At 41.4% G+C, this 17936-nt stretch overlaps 1 protein-coding gene across 3 annotated transcripts in view; it reads right to left on the reverse strand.

Moving 5' to 3' along the window:
• PRKAG2 (protein kinase AMP-activated non-catalytic subunit gamma 2) overlaps positions 1–17936 on the reverse strand; it is a 231560-nt gene that overhangs the window by 151636 nt on the left and 61988 nt on the right. For all 3 annotated transcript variants that reach the window (XM_075082282.1, XM_075082286.1, XM_075082283.1), the window contains exon 2: positions 8706–8777. In XM_075082282.1, the coding sequence (XP_074938383.1) occupies positions 8706–8777 (72 nt within the window). The remainder of the gene's footprint in view (positions 1–8705; positions 8778–17936) is intronic.

The raw sequence follows: 17936 nt of genomic DNA on the forward strand, positions 1-17936 counted from the left end.
CCGGTCCCACCCTTAATATTTCACATTATCTTTTTTGCACGGTTGGTTATAATGACACACTGATAGGAGACGCTTTAAAAGACTATGATATCCTCATGAGCTACAGCAATTCTAGAAATGTAAAATGTCAAGCTACAACTTGTCAAATAGTACCAGTATTCCCTTGTACACACAAGTCAGACACGAAAGCAAATGGTTCTCAAATTCTGAGCAGAAGCAGCAAGATATTTTTATTTATTGCAATCACAACCAGTTGCTTTCTCTCCATTGTGCCAGACAGATGAATTAGTTAATTGTCGGAGCACCAGGGGCACTCTGCTAAATACACATGTGCATGCCACTAAATTAAAGAAAATTACTACATCGAATCCTTCCCCAGCAGCTCCACGCGTTAATTATACGCAGGTTACACCCACCATCGAAGCAGATAAAAACCTGTGATTTTGCTTTGGAATCAGAACAGGATTGTTTTCTTAGAATATTATTTGGGGCTAATGGATTGCAAGTTTTAAAAGATGATTAGGCGCTTCTATGAGTAAAATCAGCAGCAACAACAGTTATCACAGTGTATATAAAAGTCACAAGGCAATGTTAATTTTTATGCTTCAGCTGGGAATGCAAAATGTGGAATAAACCCCACCATCCTATGCAGATTTGGTGAGACAACTCCAGCAGTGGTGCTGGAGGCAGGCTACGCAGCTAGATGGATCACCAGCCTGCTCTTCATGCTTTTTGGACTCATTTCCTGGAGCTATGACAGGCAGGTGGGCACAAAACTCCCACATGTGCTTTGGAAAGATAACTATTCCCCCAGCTGAGCTGTAGCAGTAAAAAAAAAGGATCGCATCCTGGTTTCTCACATTAATAACCCTTGTACATCAGTTCGTGTTAGTCCAGGAAAAGCAGTAAAGTGAGAATGGGCAGAAATATGAAACACACCTAATAAATGTATGTGGTGATATGGATCATTTAATCCTGACTGAATAATTGGCTTTTTGGAGATAAGGAATCTAAACCCACAATGCAAGTACCATACAAACGAATGCACAAATAAAGTCTAATCAAACAAATTGAAAATTTCCTTTAAGTATGAAGACTATTCACCTAATTAAAAAAAAAACAACCAAAACCAAAACAAAACAAAAAAACCCCAAACCAACCAACCAACAACAAAACATTCCCTGTGTTGGCTTTGTGCAGAGCATGTTTGGGATCTCTGAGCTCTATGCCTAACCTTGGACTCCTTAAACCTTAAAACTGGTTATGTTGGAGAGAAACACCAGCTCCTGACTGTATGTCTGCAGAGAACAGTGCAGCGGGAATAGGGCTAAATTAACAGCTCAGTAATAGTGCCAGTGCAACCCTACCCTCAGCCTACAGCAATGTGCTCCCTGTGAGGTTAAGCAACCAAGCAGAGCCCCGTGCTACAGCAGATGTGCTCTTTATAGTGACTGACTCCACTTGTTCAAGGCTAAACCAGTTACCTTGCATCATAGTAAGTAAATATATCCTAAAATGCTGTAAGACACTATCAGTTTCCATGCTTCAGATCACAAAAGGATCCTCAGCTGGGGACCAGGGTGAGACTTTGCTCTGTTGTATATACCAAATAATCTCAGGCAGGCTCCTAAATACATCCAGAACTGGCCGCTGTTGAAAATAAAGCAACAAAACGAGACATGTCTCACAGTGCTTGGCATCAAGCAGACTTACTTTCAACTTTTTGAATGAAACGTAAAGTGATAGCTCAGCACTTGCTGTGAGGTGGGCAGCTGTGGAAGGTTTCAACACAAGAAATAGCACCCTGAAGGCTGCCCCAGTCATTTCACCTGGATGAGGGAATCTTTCTCTCTTCTCATCTCTTCTTCCTTTCCCTTAGCTATGCACATTAATGGCTTAGAGCCATTCTGTGATGGGCCAGCAGATGCCCACATCTTCATTTTCAACAGGCAAATTCCTACATGACAAATTCCCAACATAAACCACTACCATTCCCACACTACCCCATACCACTGAATGAAACAGCTGGACACAGGCTCAAACCGTTGAGCAGTTGTCCTTATGGCGTCCTTGCTCACTCACCATCTGATGGGGATCTAGTCCGTGCCATAAGCACTCCCCAGGTGCTGCCTGGGCTTGGGGAGAGCACAAGCCAGGGACAGTCCCAGGTTGCACATGGCCACCCTGCTCTAGTAGGTGCAAGAGTCTGGCTCTGCAACAGGACTGTGGCCAAGCCCTTCATCTCTGGGCCAGAGAACAGTCCTTGACCTCTTTTATTTACTGATATGGTTGACACATCCCAAGTGAACAACTTTGCATCTTGTGCTGTTAAGAAGGTCAACTAGATCTTCTTGAATAAGGTCTTTTCCTATGACAAAAAAACCCCAACCTCTCTTTCACCATCATCAAATTGGGTTAGTATGCTTCTATTTTTCACCTCATCCTTACTGGTGTAGATCAGTTCAAGGACTGAGCTTGGGGAAACCCCACCAGTTCTGCCCCTCCACCCAACAGACATCCTTTCAATACCACCCTGCCATCTTTCCCTTCAAATGTTTTCTTACCTGACTTGCAATTCTTGATCTTATTTTACAAGAAGATTGAAGTGCACTATATTTAAGCACTACCGTATGATAATCGGGGCACAATGCACTAAGAGACCAAACTATTCACACTTCATCACAAACTAGTCTCTTGCCGTCCACACACTATCCATCTCAGTTCTACCTCTTCTCATTCACAGGCAGAAATTTTCCCAACATTGTCATTTTTTTCCCCATGCTTTGTATCAAAAAGCTGATCCCTCCGTTTTACCAAATAAGGTCCTCTCTAAGAAGCCATTTCTGCTCCCAACCTAGAATTTAAGGACCACGTAACTGCAGGGAAGAGAAGCGTCCTGCCAAAGCAACATGGCCAGAAAAATGAACAAGCTGTGATGAGATGACCCTGACCAGGAGCAGGCAGAGGCTGTGTTGGAGCCGGGGAAACCCAGGCACAGCCTGTGTCCCTGTCACAGCACCTCTTTGAAGCCATCTCCCCTGCTCCCCTGCCAGGGTGCTCCAGCAAGAGGTCCCCTCTTGGGCACACAGCATTCCCCAGAGGTTGCCCTCCCTGAACAACCTCTGGCTCTAGTTCAGTTTCTGGTGAATTTAGATTAATTTTTCAGAACAGTCTGAAAAAATAACGTCTGGAATACGAATAGGCTCAAGCTAAATAGCCTTTCAAATACTTCTGGATTTAAGTTATTAGATGCTCCTGAGCTCTGTTCCTTTTTTCTCCAACTCTGAACAGTTAGGACATTTATGGAGCTTTTGAGTTCTGTTTGCTTTTACAATGATGAGTTATTTGACCTTTATTTTGCCTCTACACTTAAAAAAATTTTTGAAAGGCAAGTAACAGAAAAGGAATCGCCTCCCACCATCCTTGACAGGGACAGTAAACACAATTAGAGACGATACACCAGATAGACAACTGCACTTGTTTCCTGCCCTTGCACTGAATCCCAATAAAAAAAAGCCCTTTGATAAAGTTAATTGGATGATTCTTTCATTCTGCTGGAATAAAAGAGCTCACAGAAACACAAGAGCTGACTTCATTAGACTGAAAGGTAATGAAGGACTTACTCTTTCAGGCACCATGTGGTCATATTCACCACCATTAGTTCCCTTGGCTCTGCATGAGCGCTAATCATTGAGATGTCAACATATTTTACAGAATCAGAGATGTCACTTCCCAAAACTAAAGTACAATGACACTTCCCCAAATTAAAATACAATGGGATGTGGCTGGCTGCTCTGGCAGGCTCTGAGAGCCCTGCATTGCTGTACAGATGGTTGGGGTTATGTTTCCAGCAGCAAACAGGGCTGCTCAAAGGCAGAAGCAGGCTTGAGGAAAGGTGAAAGCAGGGTTGGCTCCTGGTCCACTTTCCAACCCTTAACTACAATTATTTTAAAGCAGCGGATGGGAAGGAGTCATGCATCGGCAGTGCAGCAGTTGGCACTTGTGTCCTTACCCTGAGGCTTGCTGCATCCACTGCAGGTGCCCTAGGCCCAGGCACATCCAGGACATGCTCCCCATCCTCACTGCTCATAAAGAAATGGACAATTAAAAGACTGGGGGAAAAATCAGTCAAAAGGATATTTATTATCCAGTGAAGGTGGGGCCAAAAATGGCATATATTTTGCTTCTCCTCCATGTTCCAGGGGTTGCTCATACAGTTCCCTGAGTGACTGCACAAAACAAAAACAATACTGGGACCAGAAGCAGGACAAAGCAATCCTCAAAGTCCTTCAGTATTGGAGTCACTCATCAGAGGTTTTCTGATCCTAGTTCATCAACGGTCTCCTGCATTACTGGTAGCAGAACTCTGAGTCAGGGCCAAATGCAGTCATAACAAAACTTCTACTTTTCACCCTATTCCTTTGTTTGTACATCCCAAAACCAAACTAATCCATTAATCACCATGTCACATCCAGAAGCCATGTACAGCTGATTACCTACAATTATTCTGAAAAATCTAATCAAAGCTTTGTGAAGGGCTTCCCAAAAATAAAGTCTGCATTATTTGCTCCTAGGTGTATCTGATCACAACTGAAATGGGCTGTCTGTTCACAAAATATGTTTTAGGTGATTCAGGTCATTCTGCACTGGAGACTTTCCTGCTCAGAATTTATCACTCTATTCCCCAACTTTTGTATGCATTACAAATTGTATCAGTAATGACTCTGAATTTCCTTCGAGTCACTGATAAAGTATGATATAGTATAGCAACAGAATGTTTTGTCTGCCTAGAAACAAAATTTTCCACTAATGAGCCTCAATTTATTTTATCAGCCAGGTTTTTATTCATTTACAGGCTCCATGTTTTTTCAGTATCATTCCAGTTTCTTAAATCAAAATGCCTTATGCTATTTTTTTTATATACATGACACCGACGCTATGACATTTTTCAATCAAATTTGTAATTAATTTACACCCCCACATTTGATAAATAAGAACGCTTTGCCATTATTTCCAATCCAAATGAGTCTATTATAATAGCATCATTAATTACCCAACATTAGATAGTTCCTTGTTTTGCCCAGGACTAATGTTAGACTGACAAACCTGTAAATTATCCTAATTGCAAACATTGTAAATATTAACACAGTAATTCCTTTTTTTTTTTGCAGTCTTTTGGAGCTGCATCTCTGCTCTAAGATTTATTCAAAATCAGCACTATTCAGAGAAAGCTGTGCCAATTCATTCAAGGGTGTTTTATCAGAGTTGTTTGGATTTAACTTTAAAATGTCTAGCTTTGGCATCTTCTGCTTTAAATACACTTCAGTCATTAATACGAGTCGCCATCATCATCTAAGATAAATACCTCACCAGCTTTTTCCCCTTGTAAAGAACTTTTAATGCACACTTCTTTTCCAAGCTTTCCTCCATATTTTTATTATAATTCTATTATTTCCATAAAGGAATGGATCAGTATTATTCTTCAAACTTCTCTTCTTCCTCCTCTTCCCTCCTCCATCTATAACTTGCTTGCTGCCTCCCCATGGACAATCCTCTTCTTGTGTCATTTTCATCTCCCTAATCATTAACAATCCTGGGCTTTCAGCTGAAAGCAATGGCTATTGGTTTCCTATAATTTCCACACCTTATTCATTAACCTACATTTTAGATGAAGGATCTGTAAGCATTCAAGGTGCTAAGATCTCTAAAACTGATAGAGCCGGAATTATTTTCCGGATGATGCTCCACATCATTCATGATTTTCCAGGCCTCTAAAGTGCCCCTCTTCCACTGTCTTTTCCCAGCCCGAAGAAATCCAGTAAATCTAATTCCTCCAGGTAATCCTTCTCTATACTGCTGTATTTAATGATCCTCTAAGGTGACTCTGCAAGATGGATTCAAGCCATTTCTGGGGAGTCCTAGCTTTGAGCATGGGGCAAACAGCAATGTCAGTTGTTTTAGACAAAGCTACCAGCACGAGTATTAAGGCACTTTGTCAGGTAATAAGAAGGGCCAGAATACCTGCCACAGGCACAAGACCTACCTTTCTCCATCACATCACACCAGAAAATTCTACGCAAGGCTTCAGAATATTATATTCTCCATCTTCAGCAGAGGAAGGTGAAAACTATCCCTAACCCCTTTCTGCCATCAGTTATAAAGGACAGAAGAATACACCATTTATAGTAGTGGCCATGTTAATGAGAAGTGACTAAGGCTAAACTTCAGAAAATGTGTGTCACATTCCCACTGCTGTCAGAAAATTCCTATGTGAACCTTAAAAAATAATTCTGCATTTGAGTTTCCTTGATGTGTAACGAGGATTCTTGAGAATGAGAGATACTTGCATGGCAAAGTGCAGAGAATCTGTGTGAAAAAATGTTAATTCAGTTTCCAAAAGCCTTTCACAAAGAACAGGAGAATTAAATTAATGGGACGTTGGAAAGACAGGTTGTGAACCTTCTCCACCTTGATCTATAGCCCAGGTGACAGAAGAGTTAAGTGTCAGAAGAGAGACATCCCTGATGAATTACCCGTCTCCAACATGACTGGTGAATCAAAAAGCCATGCTACTGATGAAATACTGACTTTTAATATACAAAAGTTACACATCACACTGTGATTTCTAACTTGAACAAAGGAAAAAGATCTCACTTGAAAGTGAACAGCAACTTGGGAACTTCTTTATGTAGGACCAGCAGTGACTGGCGAACATTTAGTTAGAATTAAATACTGCAGTCTGATGCTAGCCATCATGCACTAGCAGCGAAGATTCCACCCTTCAAATTGAGGAAAACGATAATTAGGATGAGATGTGTGGCAATAGATTTTGCTAGTTGATTTCTTTCTTATCAGGAGTTGGGGACTGCCAGTGTTTTTTTACCCCTTTGTCGCATGTGTTGAACGGAGCTCCAAGTACGATGTTAGAAAAAAATCTGGGTGTTATACACTTGATCAAAAAGGCCAATTAAAAAAGCAGTTTCAGATGTTAAGCTCCAGTTGCACAGTTATTCCAAAGTTAATTGCACTTCCATAAGCAGAACTTGACCCAAGCCTGGGGAAAAAGACCACCATTCACTGAAGCTGCAAAAAGGGGCAACTACTGAAATGTTCTTCCAGTCGTCCCTAAGACAAGCACTCATCGAAAGAAAGTCCCAAGACCAGTAAGAGGAAAAACACGGGCGTCATAAATGGTAAAGTGGGAATCATTGAATTATATCATACCACACATGAGCAAGATTAGCTTTTTTCCTTGTATTTTTTTTTATTCAGGACTGAGATTCATGCAGCTTTCTCACCTTTCTTTGGGAAAAGGAGGTGATAAATTGAAAAATCAAGTTTTGGCTAGAAACATCTGCCTTCTTCCAGCATGACCATCCTTTCCAAATACATCACATTGTTCACTTTATTCAAACCCACTGAACAAGCACCGTTTGGTAACACTGTATGTTTTAGCTTCCCTGGCATCTAGAAGAGTTCCTCTGCGTCAGTAACTCCTATGTCAGTCTTAAAAGGTCCAATGCAGAAAAGAGCAAGGCCAATGTTATAAACATACCAGTCACTGATGGATTGCAGATTTTTTTTTAAACAACTGTCCTTCCCTGCGAGGTGCAAAGGAGTAGAAATTTGTGCTGTCAACAGAGCTAAGTTATTATTGTTCTAGATGCAGATTAGCTTCACTAAGGAGATATTTATTGCTTCACCTGCCTTGAACTATAACTGCAGACTCTTTGAAAAATGGCTTGTAACAGGTTTAATCTTCACAGAGGTCCATAGCCTTGTAAATATTGCCACAAGTCAAGCTGGTCTGCTGTGTACCTATAGGTCAGATTTTGGGGTTATCTACAGTTCGGAGGAGAATCTCTCTCTTTCGCCAAGCCCATAACTTGGCTGGTAGGATGCCTATGTTTAGCAGACCAGCTTGTACTTCAACACTTTGTGAAAATGACGAGGCCAGGACCTGAAGATGACAGATCCCACCCACAATTTTTATTGCTTTGAAGTTTGTGTAGGCTCTGTATAACCGTCCCTAACGTCATCCATTGAATATGCACGCCTGACCATTTTAAAGCAAGCAAACTCTGTGAATGTATTAGTTTAATTTAATAGCAGACCATCAGAAAAACAAATCATAACAATGCGTCCAGGATTACCTTGCGTTCATCTCACATCGAGCAGGAACCCTTCCACCTTTTTTATAGGAAGACTCTACTGCTGTGGCTTCAGCAAATGAAGGCAGCTCATTTTGCCAGTGCCAAGGACAGACAGATCAAAGACACTGAACAGTTAAAACCTCTGTAGCCAGAGAGCAACCATCAGGAGGCAATTCCAGGAAGACACACCGACAGCCACAGACACCTCTGCATTTCTGGAGCAAGACCACAAATTTTCTTAGCTAACTATAATCCTGAGAATGCAGTTATGCAATTTTCACTTCATTGAATTACTACAATGTTATACACAACATCTGCAGTATTTAAAGCAATACCACCAGAGGTTGGCATCGTTTACAGGTTATACTGTGTAAGCACCTTCATGGTAAGGTCTGCAAAAGTCACCGTATTTGCTTTAGTGCATCGCTCTCAACAGGTTAATGGTATGGTAGGAAAGATTAAAATCCCAGGCTATTTAAAGCCTAATAAATCATGTTTACCACCAAGGGACTCAACCACTACAGAGAAAGTGAAGCATTGGAAATATCCTACCTTGCGAGAAGCATTTTTGTCTGTGCTCTCCACATCACCGTCCAAGAATGGCATGGCAAATGAGCTGAGATCCTGCCAGGACAGAGAAAAAAAATTGATGTCCTATATTAATGTCTTCTTGCTTCCATCAGAGCATCCCATGATTGTAGTCTCTGGTGTTATTTTGAAGTGCCCACTGCTTTACCCATAGTGATTGTTGGTAAGCAATAGCACGGGCTCTGGTCATTCTCTTTGGCTGCAAACTCAATGGCAGAGGTAAGTAACAAGGAGTAAATATGGAGCAGTGCTTGCGCTACATCACCATGAAAGAGCACCTTCACAGCCAAAGCCTAAAGTCCTGAGCTAAAACTTTCAAGGGAAGGTGCTCAAAACCCACAGAAAGTTCCACAGGAAATTATGGTTTAAATATAGCCACTTGCACAGCAAATGGCCTGTCTTGCCTTTAGTGGGGTGTATAATCTTAGTTTAAAGAGTATTTATGGCAATAAACAAAACCTGAATGAGATTATGTCGATGTTTTGAAAAATGTGTAACATATATAACAACGGGGGAGAAAACCGTCACACAGTGCTTGGGGAGGAAATAACCAATTCACTTGCACAGATTGGAGAGGAGCACCCAATTCTGCATGACTAAAGACAATAAAGCCATAAGAAAAGCACACATGCTCATCTTTAACTAACAAAAACAAACTGCAATTATATTCTACCTCCTGCCGTCTGTTCTGTTTATGCTACTTCATGTTCCAGCCACGGGGTTTTTAGAGCTCCTTTCTACATGCATAAAGAAATTATGTTAGTGTCAAGTTTAGCATCTGTTTCATCAGAAAAGTAGATAATGAGTAATTCTGTGACCAAAAGCATGGGGTTGCCTAATGCTGTGTGCTGAAGAGCTGAGTTTTGGATCCCAAATCTTGATCTAAATGTCAGGAATATCTCCCCAGCGCAGAACCACCCAGATGCAAGGCATCACCCTTTCCATGTAATGATTCAGTGCTTCTCTACCACCACATCTGCATCCCATTTAAAATAGTTCAAAACATAAATGAATGTTTCACATAAACCTAATTTGAGATTAAATAGAGCTTAATTAAAAATTGTCACCGTCCGGGAAGTCTGCAAGGCTTTCTTGCCTTCAGAATTCAGAGCAGCCACAGGTCTAATCACATCACATCGTATGATCATGCTAAATCCAAAATATGCTCAAAAATGTGTATAGCTCAGGCAAAGTCCTTACAAGTGTTTGAAAATATTCTGGTTACATAATGAACAACAAAAATAAGGAACAAAATATTGAATTACTGGAACTGAAGCACATGGGAGTAATTCATGCCAAGTTGGAAAGAAAAAAAAAAAAAAGAAGCAGCAGCCAGGCTTGGCCAAGCTGGCCCCAAACCATTAGGCTCCAAACCAAAGGATTCATGACAAATTAGTATGCTCCTAGCTTTATCTATGCAAATTCAATGGGAACTATCTACAAAGGCCCAACTACAAAGCACCAACCCAACTATATAATGTCACCCTCATTGCCACACTTTGACCTTTGTGTTTTACATCACCTTCATTTGCAAATAAAAACATAAGGAAACATCTCAAAAGCAAAAGAATAGGTGAATTTGTTTGGGATAGATTTTTGCTGTTATAAAGATCTGACAGAAGTTGAACTAGACACCGCAGGACCTTAGAGAAAAGCTTCTGTATTAATTTGCTTATTCTTACAATTAGTTAAGACCAAAATGACTTAATGTACTCCATATAAAAATTATTCAGCCATAAATGGCATTTATAAACATTGCCAATAAATGGATGATGATGATTATTATTATTATTATAACTACTTCATACGTTACTGCAAAACTTAAGCGATGAATCTCCTTGAGGAAGTTTAAGAGCCTAATGGAAAGTTACACAAAAACATACCCCCCCATGTTTACTTTAATTTAGCCAAAGGATTTACCAATATTTTCCTCCACCCATCTTCAGTAGTGAAGAAGCTGGAATCTGATGTGTGCTAAGTCATTTTCCATGGAATAAATCAAGGAAAAAAACCCTTTTGAGCTCCACATATTAGCATCCCTATATTGCTACTTATTGTAATACACAGGGAGAAAGCCTGCTGTTCAGGAAGGCTGGAGACTGGATGGAAGAAATTGGGTTTAAGGGGACACACTTCTAGTAATCAGGGTTGAAAAAGCTGTTCAGAAAGTCTAGAGCAGCTAGGAATGAAACCATAACTTACTTTTTTGAACAGAAACCTTCAAAAACAGGAGGGGGTACGTAGGTAAAACTATTTTTCTAGGAGCTAAATTTCAGTTCCCAGTTACAATTCCAAGGTTAGAAACATGTATATATCAAATTCTAATGCCTAAAAGTATCCTGAAACCCAGCTAATTACGATATTCTAATTTGTAACTCTCAGCTATCATGCAGGTATGCCAACTTCATCTGTCTTCACATGCAGAACAGGAGACCGCTACTTTTAAGCAGAAATAACTGGAACTATATCTCTCTGGACAGCATGAGACCCTTCTTTGTTAATAAAGTGCTAGAGAACATTTCTAACAGGATAATAATTGTACTTTTAGTCCTGTGATAAAGTCTGTAATTGTAGCTGCTACCTAACAATTTTTTCATCTTTCACTTCTTCCTGGGATTCTACATGCAAAGACATCCATTTACAGAAAGAAGAAATACATATATCAAACATCAGGCTGCAAATACTGCTCTCTCAATTCCAACCTGTTGCTTAAGCAAGGAAATATTAGATGCATGTATCTCTGCAGAATACAGAGTAGATATCTTTCTTGTGTTCCTCTTCATCCAGAAGCACATGTGATGATGCAGTTGATGATACAGTAACTGTTTAAAAAAATAAAAAATTCCCTACTCCAATAGTGTTGCAAAACACCACAGTACTCTTGACAGGCCCGTGGTGCAGCCCCAGCTCTTACCACATATTTCACTGCTTTGATCTTATGCCAACTGATACGCACTGAAGGCTCGCTCTGCCTTTAACCTGGGGTTGAAACCATTCTTAGACAGCTTTCTTGCTCTCCAGCTCTGCTTTACTGTGCTTGGAATAAGTGCACTGGAAAATCACGTGGTTCTGGAGAGACATTTTAAAAACTCCCGCCAAAGGCGTACAGTGACGTGTTGGGACGAGGAAGTCTTTCTCATTTGAGACTGCAGAGCTTTGGCTGAAGAACGAACGGCATCACTCCCTGTGTTCATCACTCCTGTATTATGTCCTTGGATGGAGAACTTCTGTAGAGACCACAGTCTGTGATCATCCCTGTAAGGAGCAAAGGCCACCAGAGACTGCAGCTCCTGGTGCCGCTAACCTGGAATTAAGAGTATGCAAAGTCTGTTTGCAAACTTTCGTTAGCTTCCCTGCCATGCTCCCATTCCTTAGTCAGTCCTTCGCATCGCTCAGTGCCGTCTGACAGCCAGACATCACTTCTGCCATGCCCAATTAGAAAACATGACCTCTTGAGCAGTTTAGATTTTCTTTACAGCCACAAAGACGCTTCAGATTTATTTTGTTTTCAATCCACTTTTATTTACAAGAGGTTACCATGGCAACTTCTCTGATATTTGCTGAAGAATACGGCCCCAGGGATATCAAAGCTTTTTCTGGAGGACAGCAGAGCTGTGACACAGCAGAACCATGGCTCGGTGTCCTGCCACCAGCCAGGCTCCCTCCTGGGGAGGGCAATCTCCCACAACACCTACTCCACAGGTGATTTTCCAGGACTATTTTTTATTGATCGCACAGGAGGGTAACGCATCTAAAAAAGCAACTAAATTGCCTTTATAATTTTTAACAGGCTTGTCTGCTGCTTTAGTTTTTGCAGAGTATAAGTCACAATAATTCTGTCTGCATGTGCACTTACCTTCCCTACCACTTCTTTCCCTATTTCCTCTGGGGGGAAACCAGATATCTGCAAGGTTACAGATTCTTCACACTAATTTCTCCTCCAAAGGTGAGACTAGCTCTAAGGTGATTCTTGTCTGGGTAACCCCTACATCTAGAGGGTGATCCTTCCTAATTCCAGCTCTTTTTCCTTTGACAACCTTTACATCAGAATACTTGGGATTATGTGAAAAGAAGGAATAATAAAATTTTTGTTCTTTGGTATCCTGGGAAAGCAAAGAATCTTTTCTCAGAACTGTTTTGGAGAATAGGAAGGAAAACCACATTTTAGGATACAGAAAGCAAATATACTGGCTGGCAAAGCATAGCCAAATAGCAACAGGAGCAAGATCTGGTTAGCCAAGCCATTTTTCACCTTTTCCAGCCAGGTTCACTGTTCCTTTCCTTACTGGGGAGGATTCCTGCCAAAAAGGCTTGCCCAGACATGCTGGTCTGGACGCTGCTGCCTTGGAGACCTTGGTGTCAGAAGAGGGCTTCCAGCAATTCTGTTGTGGAGGCTGCAAGCTTAAATAACAGACCACTAAAGCCTTGAATCCAGTAAATGACACAGAATAAACAGGATTCTTTTTTTATTATTGTTTTGCTTCAAGGCTGCTTTGGCAGCCAGGCTGATAAAGCTTCTCTGCAACGGCTGAAGCCAAGGAGCCAGCAAGGCACTCTGGGGCATCCTGTGATTGACAGGTCAGAGACCAATGTCCAAGGTATTTTGGGTGCAAGTAAGACCTTTTTATGGCCCTATTGAGCAGTGGTCCAAAATTTCAGGGCTAGGTATCAAAAGAATATTTCACAAACAGCTCCCTGCTGCCATGCTTTGCAACTGTCCCTTCAAATGCAAGACAGGGCCATGAACAACATGGTCGGGTGAAGACCTGTACCCATGGTGATGGGTCCATGACCCATGAATGGGGTAAACTCTTTGGCAATGTTTCAGAGGTGACTCAGGTCAGAATGGCTTCACGGCAGCCCCATGGCCCATCTCTGCTGAAAGGCTGGGGTCCTCAGCTCTAAGCAACTTCAGAGTCCTAGCGTAGGACTCCGCAGTCCTGAATACTGATGGTGTCACCTGCGAGACATTTTTCTGCTTCACTAAGTTCTATATATGTGCTAGGATTGCACCAAATTTAAGGATGTGAAATGCCTGCCAGACATGACAGTCTCTTTTTACAGCATAACTCAAGCAGGAGGTGACACTTTAGTAAGACAGCTTTTCAATATGGGGAGACAGCTCCTTTAATAAAATAAACAAAGAAAACAAGCTACAGAGAAATTAAGTTGAGTGCTGACAAGAGCCCTGATCTCACAAAAAATTGCCAAAAGCTGCACTCCTCAGCATCACACCTAAACAGGGCGCTTGGGGTCTCCTCCTCTGCTAATGTTACTGAGCTATGAGCACTTCAACTATCCTACCAAGGACAAAGAAAGTCGGGACTTCTATTAACATTAGCTGTGAATGTCTTCTTGCAGCTCAGTTGCACAGCAGCAGATTTTTTTCTAGATCAACCTTGGATTTGTACCTATTACAAGCCTACGTAAAGCTCTGAATAGCAAATAGGCTACATATGCTAATAGCCTGTGAATGGAATCCAAAGTTTGAACTCTGTGGAATAGAGGGCATAGCTTGGTAGCTCTGACTGAATAGAAAATTTTCTTTTTTTGAGAACAATCCTATCTGGAAGCCTTCGGGAATTTACATCAAATAACTCAATTATTGCACAGGAAAGATTCAAAACTGACTTACACACGAATTTCTGTCCTTTTGGTTTTGTTGTTCTGATATACTAGTCATAGTATAGTATAATAAGACTTGCTACATTTCTTTATTCCTCTAGGAGTCGGTTGCTCATTGCTTTGCTTTTCTCCCTCCCCCATGCCATCCAGACTGCAGCATGTGTTTTGGAGACAGATATATAAGTCGTACTGTGAGACTGAGGATGCTGGTGACTAAGTCTCCGTATGACTCAATGGGAGTGGGCAGTAACAGATGTACAAAGCTAGTTAGATTTGTGCAAGCCAGCATCGTACTTTACAAGGCTATTCCAATTTATTTGTTTGCTATTACTTTTAAGGCTATTCATATTTAAAAAGAACAATTGAGTGCATCTGAAGAGTCTGACATGGTAGAAATGTGATACAGAGGCTTGATTTTGTCCATGGCATGAAGACGCCAGAGGCAGCATAGTCCAGGAGTCACCCGGGTGAGTGTGCAGGACCAGCTGTGCTCACTTCGATGTCAAGGTGGATACAGCATCAGATTTGAAATAACAGAGGGCAAATCACCCTAAATGACATGGGAAATATTCAGTCCCAAAAAGGCAAAATCTAAAAAGTTAGGGAGTAATGGCTGGCTGAAATCTAACCTAGATCTCAGTATGAGAAAATCCTGATTCATTTGGTGATTATTCAATGTCCTATATCAACAAACTTGCAAATGAAAACTTTGCATAAGAAAACCAGCCTACATGTAATTTAAAGGCATTTCTCTCAGCTGCAACTAGAAACAAGCAGAGCTGCTGAAGTCACTTCTCCCCTGTTCTTACCCACGGGCCACCCAGCTTGGAATGCCACCACTTGGTCAGAAATTGCTGCTAAAACTAAGAATTTCAAGGGGAAGGGGATGAAGAGAGCCAGGAAATTAATAAGTCCTTGATATTTCCCTGAAAACAGCTGTCTTCCAAGCCGTTCCTCCTGAGTTCCCCTGATCATGGGATACTGTTGGCCTCCAGCACATCCTTCTTCATTTCTAAACCTCTTGATTGATCCTGACACGCATTAATCTCCAGCAGTCTACTGCAAATACACCTTTTTTTCTTCTAAGGCTGTAGACAAGGTTCATCAACAAAAACTGCCAAGAGACTGAGAGTTGTTTTTCATTTTATTCTCAGTCTCAGACTTAAATCACTAGAACACATTCCTACACTGTTCATGGAAAAAACCAAATTTTCTTTCAAGCTTTGTGCTCTCCTGCCAGGAGGCACCACCGTATCTTCTTGGTGATTCAGCCTTTGCAGATGAGCTGGGCACAGACAGCCAGGGGTGGGATGCAATCAGTTCTGCCTGGAGCCCTATCATGTTTACAGTGTCTGGAAAGCTCAGGGCTATATAGAAATGCTGTGATGGAGGGTACTACTCTCCACCTCACCAGTAAATCCCAGACAATCATTAGGGGCTCTCTGACAAAGCCTGAATACGATCCCCATGCACACGGCAGCCTGGTTTGTCAGCGCCCCATGAACCACACAGTGCGGTGACTGGCAGCATGTTTATTACAATGGCAGATGGACAACTTAGCAAACGTGTAAATAACAAAATGTCATTTAAAGAAAAAAAGAGAGAGAGAGAAAGTGAGAGAACAGCAGAGAAAGCAAGTCAGGGAGGAAAACAAAATTTCTCAGTATTCCCTGTGACACCACGATCCATACACAAACTCGTTATTAAGTGCTATTCCTGGGTGCTCAGCCAAAGACAACTGTTCTCTGGTGAGACATTTCCTCCAAGAAGCACCCAAAGTTGAGAGGCAGAAGGTGAAAGCAGAAGATAACATACCTCAGACCTGGAAAATGTGGTCAGATGAGTGACGAGGGAATTAAGAAACAACAGAGACAAGACTACAGGAAAGGACTGCAGGAGACTGGAAATGTTACCCTTCAGATGGCACATACTCAGTGCTAACAGAATTGCTTTCCAATACTTATACGGTTGTCTTACGTAAACAAGACACAGGATCCCAATATATTTGCAGAGAAAAGCACGCATTTGCTATAAAACTTAACTTCAGCCACAGTGAAACAGCAAAACCACAGGAAACAAAAGATGATTTTGCCATAATGTAATGAAAACACTTGAGAAGCTGCAGCATGGGGGCAATCTGAAGGGGATGCAAAGCAAGTATCATCATGAGGCTTTCTAAATCATCTCTACACTTCAGCTACTTTACAAGTCACTGTGTTTCGCATTTTTATGTTTTTCCCCACTCCCTATAGGCCAATCTCTTCGAAAACCATTTCCTCAAGGAAGAGTAAAACAAAACAAAATCAGAACTGAAAACCTCCAGCTGATGGCCTTATCTGAGAAGGACTTGCAGGGTTCTCCCTTGCATATATATGACTAAAAAAGGGGATGTTCACACTAGGCAGAAAATCTCTGCCATAAATACTTGGATGGCAACGGTTTTTTCCAGTTCACTGCATTTAGGAAGACAGCTGCCTGTTGCCTCCTCTTTATATTCTTTTTGGTTAATAACTGTGAATAATCTTAACAATTAGAAGAAAGCTTATAGCTGGGAAGCCAGGCAAACAAGGGACCTGATCAAGTAGTCCCTCAACTAAAAAAGAAAGGAAAAAATGCAGAAGCAAGGCGAAAATTAGGCAAGGCAAGGAAAGGAAGAACAGGATGGCTCTGTGCTTGGTGTGCTGAAGATCTGAATGGGAGATTAAAGGGTACAACACATAGAGCCCACGATGAGGGCAGACTCCCTCTCGATGCTTTCCTGCCACATTTTCCTACGTCACTCTGCAGCTGCAGAGAACAATTCCATGGCTACAAAGTTTACAGGCACTTTGCTACAGTTTTTCTTACAGTTTTAGCACAATATGTAAAAAGAGAATAATATATACACTATGCTTTACTTCATAGGCTAAACTATTATTTTTCTTTTCTGAAAAGAACGGATGTCTTCATTCTTCATGCTCTGAACTCCTTATTTAAAGGTGCATTTTGCTGAAGCTGGCAACATAAGAAGCCCTCAAGGATAGAAGAAAGCTCAAATTCTCAGAGATAATCTAGAAAACGTTATCACATTCATAGTACAGTACTCTGCATTAATCCAGCTTCTAAATCCATCGGGTCCCACCCTTGGCTTTCAGCTGAGAGATGCTGAGATTTGGTACCATTATTATTTTCTCCAGTTAGCGGTGCCATGCAATACTAATAAATTGCATTACATCTTTCATCCTGTGGGAATCCAAACTGCATGTCCAGTCCAGAATAGCTTCATAACTGATGAGACTTCCATTGCCTGCTCTGGCTTTCTGGTTTACATCTGGGAAGGCATCAAGGTTGGGATATCTGTCACCTAACTTCAGCCACCCAAAACACTAGTCATCTACCCCACAATATTTGTCCAGCCTAGAGAGCAGGGACAAGCCAGCTTCTCCAATGGACAATGTGCTCCCATTCCCCTGGTACACGAGAGGCTAGATGACTTGCTTAAACTTCGCATGATCCAACATAGGATAAATGAACCCTGCCTCTTACCTCTCCCTCTTTACTGCTATAAAGTGGGAATAAAATAACTAATTT

This window comes from Phalacrocorax aristotelis, chromosome 2, assembly GCF_949628215.1.
Source record: "Phalacrocorax aristotelis chromosome 2, bGulAri2.1, whole genome shotgun sequence".
In the NCBI taxonomy this organism is placed as follows: Eukaryota; Metazoa; Chordata; class Aves; order Suliformes; family Phalacrocoracidae; genus Phalacrocorax; species Phalacrocorax aristotelis.